The 27,069-nt window shown below is 45.2% G+C and overlaps 1 protein-coding gene and 1 pseudogene across 1 annotated transcript in view; one reads left to right on the top strand and one right to left on the bottom strand.

Annotated features, from left to right (window-relative positions):
* The window catches only part of RTF1 (RTF1 homolog, Paf1/RNA polymerase II complex component), a 42,269-nt gene extending 22,095 nt beyond the window's left edge, over positions 1 to 20,174 (top strand). The window contains exons 4-18 of the mRNA XM_014857349.3: positions 1,061 to 1,265; positions 7,147 to 7,261; positions 7,966 to 8,077; positions 10,392 to 10,527; positions 11,024 to 11,201; positions 12,169 to 12,251; positions 13,629 to 13,716; positions 13,817 to 13,924; positions 14,500 to 14,577; positions 15,226 to 15,347; positions 15,534 to 15,591; positions 16,029 to 16,106; positions 16,581 to 16,676; positions 17,443 to 17,554; positions 18,058 to 20,174. Coding sequence (XP_014712835.1) covers positions 1,061 to 1,265; positions 7,147 to 7,261; positions 7,966 to 8,077; positions 10,392 to 10,527; positions 11,024 to 11,201; positions 12,169 to 12,251; positions 13,629 to 13,716; positions 13,817 to 13,924; positions 14,500 to 14,577; positions 15,226 to 15,347; positions 15,534 to 15,591; positions 16,029 to 16,106; positions 16,581 to 16,676; positions 17,443 to 17,554; positions 18,058 to 18,164 — 1,676 coding nt within the window. The 3' untranslated portion in view covers positions 18,165 to 20,174. The remainder of the gene's footprint in view (positions 1 to 1,060; positions 1,266 to 7,146; positions 7,262 to 7,965; positions 8,078 to 10,391; positions 10,528 to 11,023; positions 11,202 to 12,168; positions 12,252 to 13,628; positions 13,717 to 13,816; positions 13,925 to 14,499; positions 14,578 to 15,225; positions 15,348 to 15,533; positions 15,592 to 16,028; positions 16,107 to 16,580; positions 16,677 to 17,442; positions 17,555 to 18,057) is intronic.
* A 2,332-nt stretch (positions 20,175 to 22,506) lies between these two features.
* On the bottom strand, positions 22,507 to 23,008 carry LOC106841355 (large ribosomal subunit protein uL23 pseudogene; annotated as a pseudogene).
* Positions 23,009 to 27,069: the final 4,061 nt, after the last annotated feature.

Below are 27,069 nucleotides of genomic sequence, written 5' to 3'. Positions count from 1 at the left end.
AAATGCAGTGCCATCTTAGATTGGGTCCTCCTTTGGCTGAAAAGTGGCTGTAAAGGACTGTATTAGAACAGTTGGTGAAATTTGAATATGAACTGTATGTTAGATAATGGTGTTACCTCAATGTTAGATTTCCTGAGTTTGATAATTGTATAATTGGTTATTTAAGAGACTGCCCTTTTGCAAGAAGTATTTAGGGTTCAGTGGGCACAATCTCTGCAACTTACTCTCAGTTCAGCAAATAAATAACAAAAATGTATGTTGTTTTATGTATATAGACAGAGAGAAAGTAAGTTGGCAGTGTTAACAATGAGTGAACTTAAGTAAAAGATGTATAGGAGTCAAACTGTTCATAAACTTTTTTCTTTAGGTCTGCAATTTTTTCAAAATAAAAACGTTGAATTAAAAAGAAGATGCTGGGGGCCGGCCTGGTGCTGTAGTGGTTAAAGTTCGCATGTTCTGCCTCAGCGGCCTGGGGTTTGCCACTTCGAATCCCGGGTGCAGACCTGCACACCGCTTGTCAAGCCATGCTGTGGCAGCCATCTCACATATAAAGTAGAAGAAGACGGGCACGGATGTTAGCTCAGGGCCAGTCTTCCTCAGCAAAAAGAGGAGGATTGGCAGCAGATGTTAGCTCAGGGCTAATCTTCCCCCCCCCAAAAAAAAAATGATGATGATGCTGGAGGAGCCAGCCCTGTGGTGTAGTGGTTAAGTTTGGCACACTCTGCTTCAGTGAACCTACACCACTCGTCAGCCTTGCTCTGGTGGCGACCCACATATAAAGTGGAGGAGGATTGGCACAGAGGTTAGCTCAGGGCTAATCTTCCTCAGCAAAAAGAAAGAGAGAGAGAACATGCTGGTTACTTATTTCAGCCTAAACTTCCGTAACCTGTGTTTGCATTTGCCAAAGGCATACCAAAGACTGTTCCCAAGGGAGTTGAGATGGCCATGTGCCACTTTACCTAGGAGAACCAAGAGGTAGTGATTATCAACACTATCGGCTCACCTATGGCCTCAGTCTTCTGTAGCATAGCTTAATCTTATGTTTGGGTCTTTGTTGCAGGTGAAGTATCAGATTCTGACAGCAACAGCTCTTCCTCCAGTTCAGATTCAGACTCTTCCTCAGAAGATGAAGAGTTCCATGATGGCTATGGAGAAGACCTCATGGGAGATGAGGAAGACAGGGCCCGTCTGGAACAGATGACAGAGAAAGAGAGAGAGCAAGAACTGTTCAACCGCATAGAGAAGAGGGAGGTTTTGAAAAGAAGGTAAGGTGGTTCGTTCCTTAATGATAAAATAATTTTCTACAATTCACATTTGGAACACTGTCTTCACAGGATTCAAGATTTGGAAATTCTCATCATTATTTACATTATTACAAGTTAGGTATCTGACTATCCTTTTTGTATTTTTTTTAAAACTCAAATGTTAAATTGCTTTTTGATATTCAGAAGCTGCTTCAGTATTCTGAATTACTTTTGCCATATTTAAATGGCAAAAGTTCTTCCTTACTTTCTGACAGAATTTCAAGGTAAAAATAAACTTGGCTTTTGTCTCAGGAAATAAAATAGTCCTCAAAACTAGGCTCCTTCCCTACCTCCCTAACATCGTGAAAGAAAAATAGAAGCATTTGCTCTGGCAGCAGTTGGTTCCATTTCATCTGGGAGCCTGTTTGTCCCTTCTGAGACGGTGTTAAGTGTGGTGAGTTATCCTAGACAAGAATGTTTGGCTTTCAGTCAGGAGCAAGTAATACATTTGTTTTGAGTGTGAATGCTTCCAAGGTTACCTGTACTGGAACAAACTGCACTTAAGAAACTATGTCAGAGTTGCCAGGTGGTAGAGATGACTGCGAAAATTTGTATTTCTGAACTGTGGAGAGCATAACAAGAGGTCCTCAGATAAGGTCAATAGAACCCTGTGATAAAATCACAGAGTAGCTCGAGTCACGGCTGGTTTATCTCAAGCTTGGTTTTTGTGTTTTTCACCTTATATGAATGAGTCATTTGACTGACTCAGTGACTTTTTTTAGTCACTAGAAGAATGTTTACAGTGATGATAATTAAGACAGAAGTTCAGAGCCCTTCACAGAAAATAGAGATTTTTTTTGTAGCTCATTTGTTAGCCGCAAGGCAGTATAGTATAGTAACTCAGAAATTTCCTCCATCTTTTTCACTTAATGAAAGTCTTATAGATTTCATTTCATCTTTATTTTTTTTTTCCTCCCAAAATCCCCCCACTCTATATAGTTGTATATTTTAGTTGTGGGTCCTTTTAGTTGTGGCATGTGGGATGCCGCCTCACTGTGGCCTGATGAGTGGTGCCATGTCCACGCCCAGGATCCGAACCAGCGAAACCCTGGGCCGCTGCAGTGGAGTGTGCGAACTTACCCACTAGGCCACAATAACTATCTTTTTATGTAAGCACCTTTAGCATCCCATTTATAGCTGGCTGCACCAGGAGTGAGATGTCATTTTCAGTTGTTAGATTCTTCACCTATTCTAGGGCTGCCTCTTTTTTAAATTTTTTTCTTTTTTTTTTTTAAGATGAGTGCAGGCAACGTGAAATGTAGCTTAGGTGTGGAAAGAGCACTGACGTTTTCAAACAGAAGAAGGTCTAGGCTCAGTTCACTCACTGGCCAGGTGATCTGAATTAGTCACTTACCCTCTTCCTGCCTCAGCTTCCTCCTTGGGAATGTTGTAAGCTTTAAGCGAGATGATACGTATAAGAACATTATGTAAATATAAGCTGTTGTTAACTTCTAAAGATAACTTTATTGAGGTATATTTTACACGCCATAGAATCTACCCATTTAAAGTGTACAATTGAATGGTTTTTAGATATTCATAAAATTGTGTTATCTATCACCACACTGTTGCAGAACATTTTCATCGCCCTAGAAAGAAACCCTGTACTCAGTGAGAGTCGTGTCTCTCTTTCCTCCCAAGCCCTCCAGCCGTAGGCCACCACTAATCTACTTTCTGTCTCTATAGATTTGCCTATTTCTGGACATTTTATATAAATGGAATCATAGAATGTGTAGTTTTTTGTGACTAGCTTATTTCACTTAGTATATTTTTGAAGTTCATCCATGAGCATGTATTAGTACTTCATTTTTTTAATGGCTGAATAATATTCTGTCGCGTGTGTATACACATTTTGTTTATCCATTCATCTGTTGATTGACGTTTGGGTTGTTTCCACCTTTTTGTTATTGTGTGTAGTGCTACTGTGAACATAGATGTACCAATATTTGTTTGAGTACCTGCTTTCAGTTTTTTTGGGTATATATATACCTAGGAGTGGAACTGCTGAGTCATATGGTAATTTTGTGTTTAACTTTTTAAGAAACCACCAAACCGTTTTCCACAGCAGCTGCACCACTTGACATTTCCATCAGCAATGTATAAGGGTTCCAGTTTCTCCACAGCCTTGCCAACACTTATTTTCCCTTTTTTTGATAATAGCTATCCTCTCAGATGTGAAATAGTATCTCATTGTGGTTTCGATTTGCATTTTCCTGTTGACTAATGATGTTGAGCATCTTTTCATGTCCTTGTTGGCCACTTATATATATTTGAAGAAATATTTGTTCAAGTCCTTTGCTCACTTTTTAACTGGAGTACTTGTCTTTTTGTTGTTAAATTATAAGAATTCTTTATATGATCTGGTTACTAGACCCTTATCAGACGTATAATTTGCAAATATTTTCTCCTATTGTGTAGGTTGTACTTTTCACTCTCTTGATAGTGTTGCTTAATGCACAGAAATTTTTAATTTTGATAAGGTGAGATTTTTTTTCTTCCTGAAGGTTTTGGTATCATATCTCAGAATCTCTTGTCAAATCCAACATCATGGACATTTACCCCTATGTCTTCTTAAAAGAGTTGTATAGTTTTAGCTCTTATATTTAAGTCATTGATCCATTTTGAGATCATGTTTGTATGTGGTGCGAGGTAGGGATTGAACTTCATTCTTTTGCATGTAGATATCCAGTTGTCCCAGTACCACTTGTTGAAGAGACTGTTCTTTCCCCAGTCCTGGCACTATTGTCAAAAATCAGTTGTCCATAGGGGCTGCCCCGGTGATGCAGCAGTTAAGTTCGCACGTAATGCTTCGGTGGCCCGGGGTTCACCGGTTCGGATCGTTGGTGCGGACATGGCACCGTTTGGCAAGCCACGCTGTGGTAGGCATCCCACGTATAAAGTAGAGGAAGATGGGCACGGATGTTAGCTCAGGGCTAGTCTTCCTCAGCAAAAAGAGGAGGATTGGCAGCAGATGTTAGCTCAGGGCTAATCTTCCTCCAAAAAAAAAAAAAAAATCAGTTGTCCATAGATATATGGGTTTATTTGTTGACTCTCAATTCTATACCATTGATCTGTATGTCTGTCCTTATGCCAGTACCATACTGTTTTTATTACTGTAGATATGTAGTCAGTTTTTAACTTGGGAAGTGTGGGGCCTCCAACTTTGTTCTTTTTCAAAATTGTTTTGGCTTTATGGGACCCTTTGCATTCCTATATGAATTTTAGTATCAGCTTGTCAATTTCTGCAACAACGAAGCAACTAAGATTTTTATAGGAGTTGTGTTGAGTCTATAGATCAAATTTGAGAGTATTGCTATCTTCACAATATTGTCCTTCATTCTGTGAACGTGGTGTCTTTCTACTTATTTAGGTATTCTTTAATTTCTTTCAAAAGTGTTTTACAGTTTTTAATGTAAAAGTCTAGTACTTGTTTTGTTAAATTTATTCCTAAATATTTTATTCTTTTGGATGCTATTGTAAATGGAATGGTTTTCTTTGTTTCATTTTCAGATTGTTCATTGCAAGTTTATAGAAATACGATTAATTTTTGTATATGGATCCTGTACCCTGCAGCCTTGCTGAGCTCATTTGTTATTTTTAATAGTTTTCAGTGGATTTTTAAAGATTTTCTATATATAAGATCATGTAATCTGCAAAAAAAGATAAATTTTACTTCTTCCTTTCCAATATGGGTTCCTTTTATTTCTTTTTCTTGACCTCCAGTACCATGTTGAATAGAAATGTGAAAGCAGACGTCCTTTTCTTGTTCCTAGTCTTAGGGGAAAGCATTTAGTCTTTCACCATTAGGTATTATATTAATATGGTATCTTACAATGATTGATTTTCTTATGTTGAACCAACCTTGCAATTCTGGGATAAATCCCAGCTGATCATGGTGTATTGTCCTTTTTATGACTTGCTGGATCCAGCTCGCTGCTGTTTTGTTGATTTTTGTGTCAGTGTTCATGAGAAATATTGGTCTGCGCTTCTCTCTTCTTGTGATGTTACTGTCTGGTTTCAGTATCAGGATAATACTGGCCTTACAGAGTGAATTGAGAGGTGTTTCCTCCTCTTCTGTTTTTCGGAAGAGTTTGTGAAGAATTGGTATTAATTCTTGTTTAAATGTTTGGTAGAGGGGCTGGCCTGGTGGTACAGCAGTTAAGTTTGCACGTTCAGCTTCAGAGACCTGGGGTTCGCAAGTTCAGATCCTGGGTGAACACCTACCAATCGCTTGTCAAGCCATGCTGTGGCAGGCATCCCACATATAAAAAGTAGAGAAAGATGGGCATGGATGTTAGCTCAGGGCCAGTCTTCCTCAGCAAAAAGAGGATTGGGGTCAGATGTTAGCTCAGGGCTAATCTTCCTCAAAAAAAGAAAAGAAAAGAAATCAATAAATATTTGGTAGAATTCTCCAGGGAAGCCATCTGGGCCTGAGGGATTTTTTCTTGTTTTTGTGGGAAGTTTTTAAATTACTAATTCAATCTCTTATTATAGATCTATTCAGGTTTTTGTATTTCTTCTTGAGTCAGGTTTGGTGGTTGGTAAATTTCTAGAGATTTTTCCATTCCATCCAAATTACCTAATTTGTTGCCATACAATTGTTCGTAGTGTTCTCTTATGATCTTTTTTAATTTCTGGTAAGTCAATAGTGATAACTGATTTCATTCCTAATTTTAGTAATTTGGGTCTTCTCTCTTTTTTTCTTGGTCAGTCTAGCCAAAGGTTTATCAATTTTATCTTTTCAGAAAACTAACTTCTGGTTTCATTATCTTGTTTTTCTCTTTTGTGTTTCATTGATTTCCACTCTAATCTTTATTAATTCTTTTCTTCTGCTTGCTTTACATTTAATTTGCTCTTCTTTTTCCACCTACTTTAAGGTGGAGGTTAAGTTATTGATTTGGAATCTGTCTTTTTTAACATAGGCGTTTACAGCAATACATTTACCTCTAGGCACTGCTTTAGCTACGTCCTATAGGTGTTGGTATGTTGTGTATTCATTTTCTGTCATCTCAAGTTATTGATTTCTTTGACCCATTGGTTATTTAGGAGTGTGTTGTGTAATTGTTAACTGTTTTTAAAAGGAGTAAATTCATAACAGTGCTCTCCTATCTCACTTTATAAAAGTACATTAACAACCTTAATAATGAGTGAAAAGGACATAAAAAATATTTGAGTACTGTGTTAAGAACTAAGTAAAATGACAATTAGGGTTAGTTTAGAGTGTTATGATAAGAGTTTAATGTTTATTATATTTCTTTATCCCTTTCATAAAGTTCCTTAAATACACACAAGAAAATTAGTTTTGTTTCATAAAAGTCTGGTTTTTATTATAAGGAGGGAGCCTAGATTGCATTTGTTTAAGAGAATAGCACATTTATTCACGTATTTGCTGGTTTGAGGGGGCATTTTTCCTAATGAAGAAAGACGGAAAATGATATTTTTCAAATACATCTTTTGTCCTGACCACCTTAAAAATGTGATGTGGCTTTCTGTGGCTTTATTCTGTTTCTAATGGAACACCACTGGAGTTGATCCAGAAGTCAGCTGTTTTCTTCTATGACATGAAGGCTGAGGACGAGCTATGTGTTACCAACAGGATGCAGCAGTATCCTGAATGTTTTCTCTCATTTTAAGTCTATTCCAGCTTAATGTTTTCAAGTACTTTTGGTGTACTTATAGTCAGTATTTTTGTTGTACTTATAAGGTACATTTGAGTTTCATGTAGGAAGCCAAAATGTTCATTAACTCCTTCACCCTTCTTACTTCCTTTCTCCTATCTAATAGAAATCAGTCTTTACAGGTATTTCATTACCACTTAAAAACCAAACAAATATCTTTTAATCAGATTTGAAATCAAGAAAAAACTAAAAACAGCCAAAAAGAAAGAAAAGAAAGAAAAAAAGAAAAAGCAAGAAGAGGAGCAGGAGAAGAAAAAGCTGACACAGATTCAAGAATCTCAGGTTAGAGATTCAATGATCCTTGTTATCTAAAAAGTAAAACCTCTGTTTTGAGTGTGCATGTGTGTATTTATGTAAAAGATGAGTTTATGTTGATCAGCCTTGGTCAGCTACCTTAGTCAGCTACATAGTGCAAGACTATTACGTGTTGTCTTCATCTTACAGGTTTTGTTAATCTCTGTATATATTGTTTCACCATTGGCTGCACTGTTTAACTGCTTAGGAGTTCTTCACTCAAGTCTGCATTTAAAAAGCAGCTCACTGGTGTGTGAGCATCCGTTAAGGGAAAGTTGGTAAACATCCTGTCCCAGGTAGCCAGATTGGTTATGATGTTTACTTAGGTGTATGTCATCCTGGTCTTGGTAATAAATGTAGTTGGGAAAATTAGTCGCCTCTGCATCCATCAGAAAAAACTTTGTTGACAGTATCAACATATGTTAGCTATAATATCTAGGGTGTCTTTCCAGAAAGTGTTTATTCCTATAATTCTTAAGCTTTCTGTTTGTTAGGCAGGTAAAACAGGGACTGACTTTACTGCTCTGTCCTCTTTGTCCACAAGAGGATGCTCTCTCCCCTTAAACGAGTTTCAGTTTCTGCCACCAATATAGAGTCACAGTGGAGAATTGAGTGAGTAATTGTTGGGTGTGGAAAACCTTACCATCAGCAGTTGGTAAAAGGAGCCATCCGACATATCCTTCCCTTCCCAGGTGACATCCCACAACAAGGAACGGCGTTCCAAGCGGGATGAGAAACTGGATAAGAAATCTCAAGCCATGGAGGAACTAAAGGCAGAGCGAGAAAAACGGAAGAACAGAACAGGTGAGTGGGGAAAATGTAAGGGCTGCTTTGTGTCTTTGATCATGTGATTTGACTTTGTGGTGCCCGTTGTTGTTTCCCCCATTTTTTGCTCTTTATTATGGGAAAGTCCAGAAATACGGAGAAGAGTATAATAAACCTCCGTGAACCCATCATCATCCAGCCTCAACAGTCAGCTCATGGCCAATCTTGTTAAATCTGTATTCCCTTTTCCACGAGGTTATTTTGAAACAAATCCCAGCATCATTGTTTTTCGATTGTAAATATTTCAAGATGTATCTCTAAAAGATAAGGACTCTTTTGTTTTAAACATAACTACAATACCGATACAATACCTAAAAAATAGTAACAATGAATCCCTTAATATTATCAGATTCTAGTCACTGTTCAAATTTCTCTAGTTGTATAATTAAAATATACTAATTTGTTAGTTTGAATCAGGATCTTAAATAAAATCCACACATTGTTATTTGTTAATATGACCCTGAAGTCACTTAATCTGTAGATTTTCCTGTCCATCTCTCCTTTTTCCCCCTTGCAGTTTATTTGTTGAAAAAAACTGGGTCGTTTATCCTGTTGTTTCTCACTGATGCTGAGTTCATCCCAGTGGTGTTGTTGAATGTGTTCCTCTAGTCCCTTGAATTCCCTGTAATTTGTAGTTAGAGCTGGAGAATTGGACAAATTTGGATTTGTTCTGTGTCTCTTTTGTTTTTTGGGGAAGGCTTGGTTTTGGTGGTGGTGTCTACTTCCTTCAGGAGACACAGAATGTCTGACTGTCTCTCATTTTATGATGTTACCAGCTCCATCACTTAGCTTTTACCACAATAATGTGAAATAACAAACTGCCCCCAAACTCAGATCAACAGTCACTTGTTCCTGCTCATGCATCTGCATTTTAGAAAAGACTGTCATTTCCCCATTGAATGGTCTTGACACTCGTGTCAAAAATCATTTGACCATATATGCAAGTGTTTATTTCTGGCTCTCTCTTCCATTGGTCCATGTGGCTGTTTTTCAAATGAATGTTTTAAAGTCACTTGTTATGGTTGCATTTTGTGTACTGTGGCATCAGATGAATACTTTGTTTCATTTTGCTTGTGAAGTGTAGGGATGACTTTTTTAATTATTTTGTTTCATGATTATATATACTACAAAGTTTCAAAGTCAAATCTGTTAAACACAGTGTATTCAAAGAAGTTTAGCATCCATATCTTTCTATTCACCGTTTGCCTCCTTCCCATAATAGGCAAACACCTCCCATCTTAGATTAATGGTAGCACACTATACACACTTTTCTCTACCTTGCTTTTTTCACTTTACTGTATATGCTAGATATCACTCCTTAGTTTCTATGCTGAGCAGTACTTGGTAGACTACCTGTTTCTGTAAATAAAATTTTGTTGAAATACAGCAATGCCTGTTCATTTCATAATTGTCTATGGCTGCTTTCTGTCTATAACAGCAAACTTGAGTCGTTAAGACAGTGACCATATAAAGCACAAACCTAAAATATTTACTATCTGTCCCTTTAAAAAACCTTTTCTGGGGGCTGGCCCCGTGGCCGAGTGGTTAAGTTCGCGCACTCTGCTGCAGGTGGCCCAGTGTTTCGTTGGTTCGAATCCTGGGCGCGGACATGGCACTGCTCATCAGACCACGCTGAGGCAGCGTCCCACATACCACAACTAGAAGGACCCACAACGAAATATACAACTATGTACTGGGGGGCTTTGGGGAGAAAAAGGAGAAAAATTAAAAAAATAAATAAATAAAAAATTAAAAAAAACCCTTTTCTGTCTCAAAATGTAGTATAATGGCTCACTCCTTTTTTCATATCTGCATAGTAGTCCATTGGGTAGATGTACCAGCAGTGATTCAGGCACTCCCCTATGTGGATATTTGGGTTGTTTTCAGTCTTCTGCTATTATAAATATTATTTTGAATTTTGTAAATTCAAAATAAAGTTTCCTCAGAGATTCTCGGAAGACATCATAAATTTTTCCCCCATATTTCCTGCCCATCTTTGGGTGTCTTGAGTGCGATAAAAGACAACTGTGAGTAGACTTGGTGACCCTTTCTGCCCACTTAGTGACAGTCTTTCAGCCCTTCTTTTGTGTGTTGGGGATTGACATTTGGTGCCTGAATGATTTGAACTCTGGTTTAACTCACTTCTGCATGTAGCCAAGTAATCACAGTCCAGTCCGGAGAGGATAGAGTTATATATTGAGTCCTTTTCCACGTGCCACTTCTTTTTCAAGGATGAAAGATGTTTCAGCTTCTTATGAAGAGAACCTAAATAAACGTTTCCTTTTCTTTTTAGCTGAGCTCCTCGCCAAAAAACAGCCATTAAAAACCAGTGAGGTGTACTCTGATGATGAGGAGGAGGAAGAGGACGACAAGTCCAGTGAAAAGTCAGACCGTTCGTCTCGAACATCGTCGTCTGATGAAGAGGAGGAGTAAGCTGTGTGCATTTTGGTCTAGTAGTCAGGATGGGTGGGGTTTTTGAGGAGAAGTTGAGTGTAGTTTCCAGAATCTCCCAGTTTGGGCTGTGAACTTTGTTTGATTCATACCCTGAATTTCTAACTGAGTTCCCCAGTACCTCAGCCCAAACATATGCTCCTGCCTTTAGCTCTTAGCCTGCACCCCTGGACACTTCATCTGGACCTGGCAGGTAGGAACTGACTTCATGTCACCTTCATCTTGGCCAGGAGCTTCCATTAGTTTTCTTACTCTGATAGGTTCTCTGAGATGGCAGCCTTATTCAAGACAGTTCACACTACTGATTAGGAACAGGACTCTATTACCACTCTTTCCTCTTGCTTCATTTATTTCTCCTACTGCGTTAATCACATGTACTTTGGTTGAGTTAAGTTTTAAGAAGATAATATTATTTATTTATCTTGATCTGTTTCTATTATGAACATTTTCCCCAGTGCCCTTTGTTCCTCACAGGAAAGAAGAGATCCCACCAAAATCACAACCAGTCTCCTTACCTGAGGAATTGAATCGAGTTCGATTATCACGGCATAAGCTAGAACGCTGGTGTCACATGCCCTTCTTTGCTAAAACTGTCACAGGATGTTTTGTACGGATTGGCATTGGAAACCACAACAGCAAACCAGTTTACCGGGTCGGTGTTTCTTTCCTTGGACAGTTGTCCATGTTTTAAATATAATGATTCTTGACGGCGAGTAGGAGCTACTGAACAAATCTGTCACTCTTCTGCCACCATTTTATGGGAAAATAGACTCCAGTTGAGGTACCTGTAGAAGAGTGACAATCTGAGGTAACCAGGGATCATGCATGACCTGTTGCCAGGAGGAGTGCTTGGAGCTAAAGGGACTGGTGGGTTTGGATTTAGAATAATTTTCTCTATCCTCCTTCCATATAAAAGCAAGAAGGGAGACATTTATGAAGTATTTGTTGGGAGTTATGTAATCTGGAGAAGCTTTGTGCATTTGAAAAATAAATAAGTCAAAATTTTCCATGTTACAAAGTAAGTAACTTCTGGAACAGGTAATTATATTGAGGTTTAAAAAAAAATCCCTCCAACCTAGTAGAGGTTATTTTGTAGGTCCCAGCATTGCTTCTGTAGTCTGGATGGCTGGAACATAGCTGTTTGGTATTTTTCTTTTTGCATTTGTTTTTATTCTGGGTTGTATGGTTTTAACACATGTTTACCTCCTTCTGTGAAGACCAGCTATACCGTGTCCCGTAAAGCTTGGCAACAGAAACTGACCTCCGTAGTCTTCACATTTGGTTTCCCAGTGTGCTTCGTTCCTCACAGGAACATAAAACTGACCTCTGAAATCCCAAGTACATCCCCTAGGAAGGTAGAATTAAGTTGGAGGGGAAGCTTCTAATGACTTCCGCTGGGCTAACTGCCTCCTCTCCTGGCACTTCCTTACTCTGGGCATGGGCTCCTGCTGGTTGGCAGTCTGAGTTCTAAACTTGAGAAAGATGCCTGAACACCTGGCAGCTGTGGCCTCCCCTCAGTGCAGGGTTTCTTATCCTCGTTCAGGAAGACAGAGCCAAAGAGAGTGGCATGGAGAGCTCTGAAAGAGTCTGTTCTTGACCAGCGTCTTTGTCCTTCACAGGTTGCTGAGATCACTGGTGTTGTGGAAACTGCCAAAGTTTACCAGCTTGGTGGCACCAGAACAAACAAAGGGCTACAACTACGGTAGGAGAGGTGCTTCCGTGGCAGCTTCTGCTCCCACTGCAAACAGGCACTGCCTGTTGGGCTGTGACTCTCTCCCAATGTGATCTTTCTTGTTACAGCGAACACTGTTGTCCCCACAGGGGACTCAGAGGGAAACTTGTATTCTGTCTTTGCCTATAGGGAAAGTAGGATCTCTCTCTCTCTGGGGGAAGTCGGGATGTGAAACAGGAGATAGAAGGAAAAGGTCAGGTTGTGAGAGCTCCTCCTCCCAGAGCCCTGCAGGCATTGCCTCAGTGAGCCTGGTCAGGAGGCTGGCTTCTGGTCCTGCCTCTGTCACTAACTCATCCATCTTTGACTAGTCAGATCACCCTTCCAGACTTAGTTTCCTCTTCAGTAATAGGATGTGTACTGAATGCCTGCTATGGGCCACTGTTCTAGGCATCAGGATAGAGGCGAGAACAAAATAAACACACACAATCCCTGCCCTCTTGGAGCCTGAAAATTCTAAAGATCCCGTATAGGAAGGAATAGAGGCAGTTTGCCAGGATCACTGCAAATAGCAGGTGATGGGCATGGCTCTACCAAGGCCTAATTTGGTCTCTATGGAAGCTCCATTCCTTTTTCCCATCCCCATCTTCTCTCCTGGTCTGTTTAAAAAGAACCAGTTTGTAGGCAGTGGCCACAACATGCAGAGAGTGACCGTCCCTAGGAGAATAGCACTGAGTCACTTAACTTTGCCGGCACAGGGCTTAGTATAGTAGAAAGGCAGTGTTCGGGCCAGCCCCGTGGCCGAGTGGTTAGGTTGGCCTGGTCTATTTTGACAGGTCAGGGTTTCCCCGATTCAGATCCTGAGAGCAGACCTAGCACTGCTCATCAGGCCATGCTGAGGCGGCGTCCCACAGAGCAGAACTAGAAGGACCTACAAGTAGGGTATACAACTATGTGCTGGGGGGCTTTGGGGAGGAGGAGAAGAAGAAGAAAACCAGAAAGGCAGTGTTCTTCGTCTGTAGGGAATAGGGTGTCTTTGCCATTCAGGTATATACATGATATTTCATATTCTTGATGCCAGTTGACTGTGAGGGATTTTCCTGTGAATGGGCTTCTGCAGCGCCGGCCGAGTCTGTTTTCAGCGCAGGCTTTGATTCTTAACCCTGGCTGCCCATTGGAACAACGTGGGGGGTTTCATTTGTTTAATTTTGGTGCCTCGTTCCTACTCCAAGAGACTCTGATTCCGTTGATCTAGAGTGGTGCTTTGGAATTTTTATAAGTCTTCCTAGATGATTCTAAAGGGTAGCCAGGATTGAGACTCACAGAGAAGGTAGTACAGTCTGGTAGGGCTGCTTTGCTGGTGCTACAGTCAACATATCTATTTTTGGAGATGCTGTCTTTTTTATGTAGGCATGGCAATGACCAACGCGTGTTCCGCCTAGAGTTCGTCTCAAACCAGGAATTCACTGAAAGCGAATTTATGAAGTGGAAAGAAGCAGTAAGTGGATAGACAGCACCTGGCAGTTGTTCATGAAAACACTGAGAGTGTCTCTTTCCAAAATCCCTTATTAATAACCTTTTATCATGTTTTGGTGCAGATGTTCTCTGCTGGCATGCAGTTGCCCACTCTAGATGAAATCAATAAGAAGGAATTATCTATTAAAGAAGCTCTTAATTATAAATTCAACGATCAGGACATTGAAGAGGTAAGAAACCTGGTACCCTAGAGCCTGGAGGTTCATCAAGAACCAGTGTTAGAGCAGATCATGACTTTCTTTTCTTTCCGGATATCTTGACATTTTTAGCCCTGCTAATATCGCATGAGGCTGAGGGAATTAAACTGATACTGTTATCTTATTATTTGTAGTTCATCAAGATTTTTTCTGTACATTCTCATTTGAAGTCATAGACTAAAGAAGTGTATTCTGGATTCAGGCTCTGCCAGGCTTGGTCCTTAAGAGTTTTCTTTCTTCAAACATTTTGGTAAAATTCTTTGATCTCTGTTCTCTTGGACAGTGGCTGGCCTTACAGTGACCAGGCCCCTGGGCTGCTGCTGTTTATTGGTGCATGTTCCTTCAGACTGTCCCAGAAAAATCTCCGTGACCCGGGAAGCAGCATAGTATCCCTTGGAATGAACTCCCTCTCTCTCTCTGGGGCGTGACACTGCTATAGGAAGAGCAGTCCTCTTAACTTGCTGTTTGCCTCCAAAATGAGCTCACTTAGCCTGTCTACAAAAATAGTGTAGGAATACCTCACTGCTGGTATCTCCTCTCTGGTACAGATTGTAAAAGAGAAAGAGAGGTTCAGGAAAGCCCCACCCAACTACGCTATGAAGAAGACTCAGCTGCTAAAGGAAAAGGTAAGGATGTACTGACAGACACATGTTTCTCCCCGTCCTGTAAGGAGATGTGGAAATCAAACGCGTTCACCCTCTTGCCCCAGTTACTGGTGGCAGGATTGGGAGATAACGCTAGACTTGAACGCAAGCAGCACAGTGTTTTCTTGGCACCTGGGCAGCATTCCGTGGCCACTTTCCTTTCTGTAAGTTAAAACTGATCTTGCTCGTTCCAGGCTCCCTACTTTCTAGTCTCTGTAGTTTCATGTGTAATAAGGTAGACCCCAGGGTGTGTCAGCACTGAGTCTGACCAGACAAATGATACGGCCAGGCCCAGCTGCGGTGGGTAGTTTTCCATTCTTCACATCAGGATGGGATGAGCCTTGTGAGGGTGAGCTAGCCATATGGGGCCTGCGTTCTGAGATTAATGGTACACATCACTGCTAACCGGTGGTCCCAGAACCGGTGGTCCCAGAGCCAGATGGCTATATGGGAAGATGTTACCACTACAATAAAAGATATACCTTGCGTTTGAAAAGTTTGTTTTCAACATTCTTTCACGTCTCCTGTCATTTGTTCATCACATGAAATATCTTTCCTGTGCTGGAAGTAAGGGGACACTTGATATAGGGCCAGTCATAGCCAAAATCTCATACTTTTCTCTGTGTGCAGGCCATGGCTGAGGACCTCGGGGATCAGGACAAGGCCAAACAAATCCAAGACCAGCTGAACGAGCTGGAGGAGCGGGCAGAGGCCCTGGACCGCCAGCGGACCAAGAACATATCTGCTATCAGGTGTGTCATGGAGCCTGTTTTGATTGGGCTGCATCCTTGGCCCACAGACCTTGCCACAGTTATCCGGCCAGCCTGTGGCCTTGTACATGCTGTGCTGCACTGGCTCCGCATATCTCTGGGTCAGGCTCAGTGGTTCCCTCCCTGCTCTCACAGACCACTGACTCATCCCTCTTACTCACTCCACAGTTATATCAACCAGCGGAACCGGGAGTGGAACATTGTGGAGTCTGAGAAGGCCCTTGTGGTGAGTGACACAACTTTATCTGGATCACTGAAAACAATTTTAGTTAATAAAATGATGAGATCTTGTCTACATCTTTCTTGAGTTTATTTTTACATTATTGAAGTAATTTGTACACTAAACATACCTGTGATCTCTATGTGCACCTACACCTATATAATTTTATTAATTTGTAATGCAAAGCAGTAGTCTTCTGCACGGTCTTACCCCTCCCATCCTTAGATTCTACTCCATAGGTATTCATTTTGATAGATTTCTAGTTTTGTTCTTTTGGTGGTTGTTCCTGTATGTTCTCTGGTGTTCTTGAAGGGAAAAGGGTGATAGACAGCTTTTGACTTTTTTCAAGCCCTTGCAAAGACTGTTATTTATATGTAAGCTTATGTTGAATGAGAGGAGGGGGGAAGGAGATAGTGTTCTGTAGTGCATGCTGTCTATTTCAGGCTGAAAGTCACAACATGAAAAACCAACAGATGGATCCCTTTACCAGGCGGCAGTGCAAACCTACCATCGTTTCTAACGTGAGTGCCTAAAGAGGACGTTTCTAGTCGGGACCTAGATTCTGGGACATAAAATAAATTCCACTAGGAGATTAATAAGGAAGTTAAAAATAATGTTGTCTTAGTGGGATTTGCTTGCTTCAAACTCTTGGGTCTGGATACGTCCTTTTTTATCTTGCTATAGGACGTATAGGTGGTGAAAACCTGGCATGGATTTATAGAAACCTGTGGACTACACCCCCTGAGCCAGTGGGTTTACCAGTGCAGCAGCTGTTAGGACTGTGTGGGCTGGGTCACACAGTTAGGACCAGGCTGGGCTGGGCTTGGCTTCAAAGCTTTTAATTGCCTCTTTTCCGCCGCTTTGAGAACCCTGCTAAGCTGCTGATGGGTCCACTGCAGTGCTTGTGATGTTAGTAGTGGTAGGTGGGAAAAAATCTGGCAGTAGGACTGTGTGAGTGTTGAACAATCTCTAAAGTAACTTATTTTCTCTCTCAGTCCAGAGACCCAGCTGTTCAAGCTGCCATCTTGGCCCAGCTGAATGCAAAGTATGGTTCTGGAGTGTTACCAGATGCTCCAAAGGAAATGAGCAAGGCAAGTGCAGTACCGCCTGCCCCGTGGCCTGCAGAGCTTGGCTCCTGGCCCGACACCAGAATGAGCACCTCGCCTAGTTTGGGCTTGGTTTTCCCAGCTGGAAGAACATGGGGTCCCACTTGCCATCCTTCCTCCATCCCAATTATTCACAAATGTAATAAACAGCTGTTGAATTTTGGTCAGGCGACCTAAATTCTAAACCCAGCACTACCACTTCACTGAAGCCTTGACTGCGGCTGTAGGCAGCTGACGTCCAGCCCTCTGATCCACGTTTCTCATACATAAAATGGGGATGACACTCTATTCCCTGCCTCCCTCACAGGATGATTAGGGGGGCAGAGGACGTGTAAGGATCAGACGCTTGTGAAAGTAAAAGCTCTTTGAAAACTAAAATGTTAAACCCCGAGAAACTGCCCATTTAGAAGCAGTTTTCTGCCTAAGTGAGGTCTTTCCCGGGGGAGCCCGGACTGTCCCAGGAGTTCCTGAAATCTTGAGTCAGAATGTGGCTTGTTGTCTTAAGCCCAGTCTTTCAACCCTCACCCCACAGACGTGGGCCTTCCCTCTCCTCTTTGCGTTTAGGCTTCAGAGAAGAAACCTCTTTCTCTGCAGCCTCTCCTGTCCTCCCTCTGAGAGAAGGAATCCGGAAAGGGCCTTAGTAGGAAGAGCTAATGAACTTGAGCAAAAGCTTTTGCCATTAGTAGCTGCTGCTTCTTGAAGTCCACTTAGGGGTGTGTTTTCGTGATTAGTTTTTCTCTTCACATTGCAGGGTCAGGGAAAGGATAAAGATTTGAATTCTAAGTCAGCCAGTGACCTCTCAGAAGACTTGTTCAAAGTACATGATTTCGATGTGAAGATTGATTTACAAGTTCCCAGCTCAGGTAGGTAAAGGTGGGGAGTGGCGATGGCCGAGGACCAGCTGGCTCCATGGCTCTCAGCGTGGAGGCCAGATTAGGAAGCCATGAGAGTGTCTGCTCATCAGTGTTTATAGAGGCCAGAATACGACAGGCCGCAGCTATGTTCTGAGAGGGAACAGAGACAGGAAGGCCACCTGAAGGAGTGAAGTGCAAGACTAAAAGGACTTTGGGGGCTGGCCTGGTGGTGTAGTGGTTAAGTTCGGGCACTCTGCTTTGGCAGCCCAGCGTTTGTGGGTTCGGATCCCAGACACAGACCTACACACTGCTCATCAAGCCATGCTGTGGAGGTGTCCCACATACAAAATAGAGGAAGATGGGCACAGATGTTAGCTCAGGGACAGTCTTCCTCAGCAAAAAGAGGAAGATTGGCAAGAGATGTCAGCTCAGAGCTGATCTTCGTCACCAAAATAAATAAATAAAGGACTCTGTAGGTACTTTAGATGCCAATTTTCTCTTCTTTCTCATAGAGTCAAAGGCTTTGGCCATCACCTCCAAGGCTCCGCCAGCCAAGGACGGGGCTCCCAGGAGATCTCTGAACTTGGAAGACTACAAAAAGCGACGGGGGCTTATTTGAGCACACCCAGCCTGCTGCTCCTGACCCTGCATGCCCCATCACAGTGTCCCACCTTGCCTCTTTTCCTTTCATTTGCCCTCTTTGGGCTGGAGCAGCAGTAGAACTGGGAAGAGACTCTGAACTGCCAGTCATCTGTAATATAAACCATTTGCTGTATAGACCTCCCTTGTCTGTACCATCTCCCACCAACTCCCAGGCCCCACCCAGTGTGGACCTGGGCTCTCTTGGGCTTTATCCATGTCTTTAGATTTGTGTTTGGCTTTTTTTTTTTTTTTTTAAACCAGCACCGTTCATTGGCCACTCTGCACGCATTCAGTATTACCGTGGAGCTGGGATTCTTGCTGAGCCCCTGGTGGCGACAGCAGCAACACTGGGCAGTCTCCTCTGCCGGCTGCCGTGGACCCAACCTTTGAACGTTTGGCACCGACCCTTGTGGAGGGAGAGGGGACTGGGCACCTGCAGTCCTGCTTCCTCTCTCCTCCTCTGTCTCTGCTTCCCATCTCTGCGGAAGAGAGGTTTTCAAAACCAATTTAGTTTCCAAAAAGTGTACATTTGTCGGGGCGGGGGGGGTCTGTTTGAGAGAGAGAGAGTGTGTGTGTGTGTATGTGTCTGTAAGTGTGTGGATTTTTTTATCATTTTTTTAAAATGCAGTACTCTTTGTATCACGTCCGTCATGGGTCTATAGCTGTTTCAGATTTTTTTCAGCTGTACTTGAGCATCTGAAACTGCAAAGAAAGAAACTCATTAAATGTGATTCTTCTTACTAAACAGGCCTGACTGCTGTAGCTGTGTAACCTCCCTCCCCCTCCTCCTCCCAGCACCTCCCCACCTCGAGGAAACTCCCCAGTGTGGCCCATGCCCTGTATGCTGTGTCCTGGCAGGTGGGAGGGCAGCCCACGCCAGGTGCTGGGGAGGGCAGTGCAGGCGTCCTGCTCATCCCCTGGGTACAGCCCACAGCTTCTTAGCTGAACCTGGAGTACGTCTCTTTCCCACTCCGTGTACTTGTCTCTTCCTAGTGATTCTGTTTTGCTGTTTCAGCAAGAATAACATTTTGTTTTGTTTTTAAGAGAAAGTATTCAACGTGAATGTGGAGAGAACGAACACAAAAAGATCTAGGTTGCAGGTGTTACAAGCATGTGCAGTTCTGTGTGTGTGTATCCATATATATATATGGTGAGCATATATATTGTTGTGCAGCTAGGGTGAGGCCAGCAACGTGTGTATGTCTTTATGAAATGTTTGAAAAGAGATAAGCTGACTGCTTGATAATCATTCTCAGGTGTAAAGCTCCAAGTGTAAATAAAAGTGGCATTTAACAAATCTTTTCAGAACAAAGTACAGCTGACTATATATACCAAGAACTAGGCTAAAGGAACAGCTGAGAGCTGCCGACTCCCACGGAGGGAGAGGAACCCAGAAGCCCTGCAGTGTGCTCCATCCTGCTCTCCTGTAAGGAGGTGGGATGACGGGAAATCATGGAGTCAATTTGTATTTAAACATAAAAATGAAATTGGTAACTCTTCTGGGTTCACTAGAGCCTCAGTGTTGCTTTAACTTAGTTTACACTTTTTTATTTTAAAAAAAGCAGCAATGGATGGTTTTTAAAAAGTATTGTGACTGTAAAATTGATAAATATGACTAACACAGCTATGTGGTAGCTGTGACACAGTTTGTTTGGGCAAAGGAGTGGTGATGGACTCATTAAAATCATATATACTTGAATAGTCCATTGACCGAAACCCTTTACAGACTATTGTGTAAATGTGGAATCACAGACTGTTAAACATTGCCTGGACTCCGGCGGAGTCCCAGAGCTGCTGGGACCTCTCCTATCATGACAAACTTGGACTTCTTTTTCTTTCTGGTTTTAAAAGACATGAAATTATAGAATCCATATAATTTGCTGGAGTCATTCTGATCCACCATGTAGATCTGTATTTAGTATCATTTGGATTTGGAGAAGTGTCGATTACATTATGGCTGTGTAATAAAATTTTTATTAAAACTGCATCACACTGTAGCCCCTTTGCCACTGCCTCCCCACGTGCAGCTGCTGAAACTTGGAGATGCCAAAACAGCAGGGAGAAAAGCCAACCAAAGAAGACTGAAAGTCACCTTCCCACCTGGGTGGCCTGCTTGGTGATGGAATCGAGACTGGGGACTTGTCTCCAGTCTCAGCGGAGGCAGGGCCTCGGAGCTGAGATCTTGACCGGGCTCAAGACACTGGCTCTGTCCCACCAGCTGGGCTGCTTAGTGCTTCACAGTCTCTTGTGCTGGGGAGCTGCTGCGGCTGCCCCCTACTCCACCCCCCACCCCACGTAGTTTCAGTGTTGAAGGGTGCGGCACCTAATGCTGTTTTTTCACTTCCTTCCAAAAAGCAAGAAGGCCAACGTCCATATGCCTAGTTCACCATCTACAGGTCTGTTTGTCTGTCTTGCTTCTGACAGGTGCAGGGAAAGTCTGCTGCCTGCAACTTCCCTTCAAAGAATGCTTTTGTTTTCTTGTTTCTGTGAAGTCCTGAGCTGTCACTCAAAACTGTACAGATATTTGTAAATAAACTTTATGCCCTGTTTTAACAAGGGGATCACATTGAGTCCAAAGATTGCATCCCGAGTGGCAACTCTCAAAGTCATGTTTTGAAAGTCCAAGCAAGCCTCTCTTTTGCTTCCTTTCTCTCCGTCCCCTTCTCTTAGCTGTCCGCCCCCAAAGTGAAAGTGGCTGTTTCAACCCTCCAGCAGCCTGGTTCCCCAGAAGCCTCTCTGGTATGTCGTAGTTGTCTAGACCCAGGGCACCCTCCAATTGGCCTGATTGACTTCCTGCTTTGGAAGATACCGACAAGCTTTAATGGAACGAGGTCGGCCCTGGAACCCTGCCTAACTCTGGTGAGAGTCTGGTCCTTCCAGCTTTCATTTGGCCTAAGCGCAGTTCCTCTACTATCCTGTTTTCTGCCTATTGTGAGTGCAAAGGGGGAACCCAGGGGCTGTGAGTGTGGCTACGGAGGAAATATTGATATCCTTCCCACAGCCTTCAAGCTGGGGAGATCTGTAGGGACGCCACACCCCCAGTGCCTGAAGCTGCGTCTCAGACCTCTCTGACCATGTTTTAGCTAGGAAGCAAGATTCTGTATCATCTACTCCCCTTTAGAGCTGGGAAGGTGGGAGGTGACAGTCACGATAGAAGGAGCCCAGTCCAAGCCTGCCTCTGGTGTTGAGAGAGGTGGGTCCCTGGGGCTCACTCAGCTGCTGCATCCCATGAGGTTTTCTCCAACTCCCTGCTGCTCCCGCTACCCGCCTGTTGGGAGCAGTGGGCTCCCTTGGGTTCTAGAGAGCAGGGATTCTGAGCAGAGGACAGCCTAGTCCACTTATCTCCCAGAATCTGGTGCTATGGGGCAGCCATAGCTGCCTAGCTTGGGGAGCAAGGGAGCTGACTGCCTGGGAGAGAGGGATGCAGAGGGAAGAGGGGTACAGCATCAGTCAACTTCGTCTTCCGGAGTTGAGGGGAGGGGTGGCTGTCCTCAGGGAATCCTGAGTGGTGGTGTCCAGCAGCTTTCTGGAGCAGAGCAGGGAAGCCAGCAACCCCCAGCTCAGAGTTTTTTGTGTGTGACTTCCCCGACCAAAGTGGGCCACTGAGCTCCCTTGGGGAGGAGAGTTTTGGGGGGCTGGAGGGAACAGCGGCAGCCTGCCTTCTCTGTAAGGTTCCCCAGGCCAGCCCCTGTGCCGCTGAGTGGACCCTGGAGGTGGGGTTTCTTGGCCCAGCGAAGGGGCTTAGCCTCTGTAGCATAGGCTCATTTAGGGCTTACAGATGGTGCTCTGGACCCGAGGGTGAGCCACAAGACACAGGCTCAGTGCAGGGTTCATATCCCAGCTCTGCCACACATGACCTGGGGCTGAGCTAGTTAACTCCTCTGAGCTGCAGTTCCCCATCTTTAATAGAAGATCTGTCAGGATTGTGTTAAAGATTAAGTCTTCCTTTCCCCAGTGGGGGTCTGGTAAATGCTGTTGTTAGTGAGAGTGGAAGCCACTGGGCCTCAGAGGAGAGACTGTGGGGCAGAGTGGCAGGGGTGGGGATAGAGGGGGCAGCCAGGAGAGGCAGGGGGCGGCAGCTGCAAGAGAACAGCCCCAGCCTGGGCGTGGGGCAGAGGCACCACCAGAAGCTGGAGTGCTCAGCCCAGAGACTCCTGGCAGCCCCTACCTCGGGGCCAAGAAACCCTCCTCCAGGTTGAGGTTCCCACAGGTGGGCGCTGGGGCGGGCTGCCCTGGGGAACCACCCAGAGAAGCAGACCTGCCATTGGCCTGCCTCTTTTTTTTTTTTATAGTGAAAAAAAACTTGCATTTAGAATTAGCCAGCTGGACTCAGTTTAGATGATCCCAATTTTGTTGGCAACATCCGAAGCATCTTAGTCAGGAGCCAGTCGAACATATGCCTTCTTCTCTCCATCAGGCCTGATCAGGGTGTTGACCTTGGCCACATCAATGTCACAGAGCTTCTTTACAGCCTGTTTGATCTGATGCTTGTTGGCCTTGACATCCACGATGAACACAAGTGTGTTGTTGTCTTCTATCTTCTTCACGGCTGATTCAGTGGTCAAGGGGAACTTGATGATGGCATAGCGGTCACGCTTGTTTCTTCGCGGGCGCTCTTCCGAGGATACTTGGGTTGCCTTCGGCGCCGCAGTGTCTTGGGCCGTCGGAAGGTGGGTGAGGTACGGATCTTCTTTTTTTTTTGTGGCTCTGGACACCTTTTAGCACAGCTTTCTTGGCCTTCAAAGCCTTTGCTTTGGCTTCGGCTTTGGGAGGGGCAGGGGCTTCCTTCTTCGCTTTCGGCGCCATCTTCCTGGCCTGCCTCTTGTTGCTGCTATTCTCTCCAGCCCCGAAAAACACCCCTTCTTTGCAGATGGCCAGGCTGAAAACGTCATCCTGCTCCCAGCCATCATTGACTCCGAAGGTCACCACCGCCACCTGGCAACCACCAAGAGTGTTTAAAACATAAAAACAATACCCTACCGGAAAATAACTGTAAAGAAGTCTAACAAAATTCTGATCCTTCTCGTGGTGGCTAACTATCTCTGTACCTTCTTCAAAACATCAGGGTTTTTTTTCCTCCACTCTTTTAGCTGTTGAAGACCTTGCTTTGCTCAGCACACACATCTTGCTAGGCCACACACACATTCACCTTGCCTGGAACGCACTGGCTATGTATCTCCATCCATTTTCCTGGAGAACGCCTCCTCGTCTTTCAGCGCTCAGCTGAAAAGTCACCTCTTCCGGGAAGCCTTCCCGGATCTCCTTCTCCCGCTCGGGTTTGGGAGCACCTCCAGGCGGCTCACTCACCACGCTGTACTGTTATTTGTGAGTCTGCACCCCTAGTCTGGAAGCTGCTTGTGTCTGCCGCATTTTTCTCCATAGCCCCAGCACCCAGCGCCGCCTGGCACTTAGTTAATGCCCAATAAACGTGGTGGAGGGAAGAGGGGCGGGGGGAAAGCGGGAGCGGCAACGTTCTGGGGCGTTCAACCCCACCGCGCCGCTCCCATCCTGTTCCCGGACCGCAGCGCATGCGGGAATGAAACCCCGGGGCGCGGACGCCGCCCGCAGGAGCAGCCCGGGACGCCAGTCCTGTGGGTTCCACCCGAGGCCGCGAGAAACCGCGGCGTCAGGTGGAAGCGGGTGCGCCGCGGACCGGGCACTCCCTCCCCGGACCCGGAGTCTGCGCGCCGCTTCCCGGCGGCTCCCGGTTCTTCCTCCGCTGGATGCTCTGTGGACTTGGTCGCGGAGCACTGGGGCGGAGGTCACGAGGGCAGGCAGAGAGATCACACATGGAATCGGGCTGCGCCCACCCGCTGCGGTCACAAAATTGGGGAGGTGCCCTGGTGGGGACATGGGGGGCCGAGCCGTCGGTGCAGTCTGAGCCGCGTTCTTAGAGCAGTCGCCTCGACACCGTCCCTGACCTCAGATGCTCCCGGTCCCTTCTGCCTCCGCTTGGCCACTGGGAGAGACTTTGCGGGTTCTGAGTTCTGGAGAGAGGGAGCAGGGAGAACCACAGGAACACAGGCTCCTGGGAGGAATGGGGAACCTTGTTTCTGAAGTGTGTCAGGAGAGAAAATGTTCTTCTTGCGCATACACAGGCGTGATGACACATTTTGTTCGTTTTTGATTAGAGTGACTCAGAGGATGGAGGGTCATCGAATGCTGCTAGATCACTAGTCCTGTTAAACTATCCTAACACCCAATCCCAGAATATTCCCACGAAGTCTATCTATTATGGGGCCGGTGATTGTGGGGAGGAGAAACCCAGAGGCAGGGAAAGGGGTGTGGGGCTGTCAGGTGAATACAGCCACTTGCTCCTCTCCCCAGGAGGAAGGAGACCTCTCATTCTTCCCCAGACTCACGTGTCCGTTGGCCCTGGCTCTGGCCAGCCCCCCAGCACCCTCTCTGCTATGCTCTGGGCAGAGAAGGGCATCAGACTGACCAGGGTTGGGGAGTGGTTTGTGTGAAGCAGCTGACAGACCAAGGTCTCGCTGACAGCTCCTTGGAAACGAGAGTAACTGCAGCCATTTAGCATCCTGGGGCCTGTTTTCTGGTTGGATCCTTTCTGGTTTCCTTCCTCCAGAAGACCATGTAAAATGATACACCACCGCTCCCAGTAAGGAGGGGGCATCAAAGGAGCTCCTCATTCCTATGTCCCTTTCACTCAGCACAATGCCTGGTTCATAGCAGCTTCTCAATGGAAGTTTCTGTTTGCTCTGTGAATGAATGAATGAATCACAGGTATTGTCACAGAATATTGGAATCCTGAGGTCAGAAAGTCCTTGGAGGATGCCAAGCCCCACAGAGCATGTCTGGGAGTGGTGGACTAGAATGAGACCCTGCACGACCTGGTCTAGAGGAACATTTGTCCCCCAAACACACACGCACACCCAACACACACACACCCCCCATAGAGACTCTGCCCTCTCTGGAGAGGCCTTCAAGTCCTCTCAAAGCTACAGGCGGCCCATTCAGGAGTACAGGTCAAAGGCTACGCTCCATCCTCTCTGCCCCAGGTAAGAGGCCCTGCCTGCAGCCTTGGGAAGCAGAAACTGGCACTGTGCCTGGCAGGGGATGGGGAGCAGTCACCTTGCTCCTGCCCCTGGGGCCGTTGGTGCTGCCCTGGGGGTGGGGTAGAGGAGGAGCAGAGCTCAATGAGGCAGGCTAGGGAATAAGATCAGGCCCGCAGAAACCCCTCACCTCACACATCCCATTTTCCAGGCTCCCCCTTCCCACGTTTGGTGCCCCAGGGTTGTTACCTCACAGGAGGGATGTCGCTCTCAGGCTTGATAAATCCTGAAGGCCATGGAGAGGGGTGAAGACTCAGACACCCCAGGATGCAGGCCCCTAGGGTACAGGAGGAGGACCCCTGAACTGAGATGCTGAGAAAAAGAAAGCTCAGTTCTCTCTTCAGACATGCAGTTGGCCTTGTGGATGAGGCAGAGGGACTCCCACGTCCTGTCTCAGATCAGCCATCCAATGACCATCGAAACCTTGAAACACTCTTCTAGGCTCCCGTTTCACCATGTTGTGCAGCACACCAGAGGCTGCTTCCACAGCTACACAGCTCTCGGTCTGATTTTCACCCCATCCCTCTACTCACAGCCTCGAAGACTGGGGAAACTGAGGCACAAAGAACAAGATTCCAGGATTTGAAGTGTCATTCTCGGCTTGACTAAGAGGAGAGGAGAGCCCCTTGACCTTGTCCCATAGCTCTATTGGGACCCCCAGGCCCTGCCCCAGTATGTGCCCTTTTGCTTTCTGCCTGTGTTAGGTGGAGGACAACTCTGCCCTCATTGGATAAGGAATTAGGGACTGAGCTACAAGATGCTGATGAAAGAAACTGAGCACAGTACAGGAATAGGAGTCAGGGGACCTAGCCAGGGCACACTCTGGCTTTTCCACCAACTAGCTGTGTGGCCTTATACAAGTGCCTTAACCTCCCTGGCTGAGTCACTTAACCCCTTTGTTACTTCTCTATGGTGAATGAGGAGGACAAGAAGCATCTAAACACCCTTCCCACTCTAAAAGGCTGTGAAAGTAGCTCTCAGTTCAGCACCCTTTCCCAGGTCTGCCCTTACCTGGGACACCTGGGCTGGGATTGCAAAGAGCTCTTCTTCAGTTGCTGGCCCTTGGGCTAGAGCCTGGCACTCAAAGGAAAGGAACTTCCCCTGAGTTTTCCCTTGGCAGCCAGGACAAAGAGCAGCTCCCAGCCTGCTGGCACCTCCACCACCGTTGCCCAGGCATTGGCTGGCACTCATGTGGGCAGCCGACACTCCCTCCTCTCACTTCCCTCCTCACTTTCCAGTTCTGACAGGTCCTTGCTCACTCTCCCTACCCTGAGTTGGCCCCCAGCCTCCCCCCTACCACCCAGGGCAGTACCTTCCCAGCTCCCACCATGGACCAGGGTAGCTGGGAAGGAGGGAGAGAAGTGAGTGCAGGAGACACGGGTATTTCTGGGCCCTCAGGCTCTAGAGCACACCCCTCCCACAAAGGCTCCTCCAGATCTCTGTGACCAGAGAAGGTGGCCCTGTGATTCTCCAGGTTCTCCGCAGAGGACTCAAGTATTCAGGCTGTTGTATTTCCTTCTTTCTCCTATTCCTTCATTTCCTCCATTTCTTCTCCCTCCTCCCACTGTTTCTTCTACTCCTACTTTCTTCATCAGTTCTCCCAGGATCTTCTCCTTCTTTCTTTGCTGAAGTTTCCCATTCTCTGTCGGAACCCTCCTTCTCTCTCCTCCTGGCCCATCCTTGACTCCTGGCTGAAGGGAGATAAGAGAAGGAAAGCTCCGCCCTTTGGCCTTCATCAGCATCAGAGGCAATCCTTCTGGGGGCGCTCTCACCATGGTATCCCGAAAGACCCCCAGGCACCAGGCCCCTGAC

The sequence above is a fragment of the Equus asinus genome, chromosome 2, assembly GCF_041296235.1.
Source record: "Equus asinus isolate D_3611 breed Donkey chromosome 2, EquAss-T2T_v2, whole genome shotgun sequence".
Classification (NCBI taxonomy): domain Eukaryota; kingdom Metazoa; phylum Chordata; class Mammalia; order Perissodactyla; family Equidae; genus Equus; species Equus asinus.
This window is presented reverse-complemented; position numbering and strand designations above follow the sequence as displayed.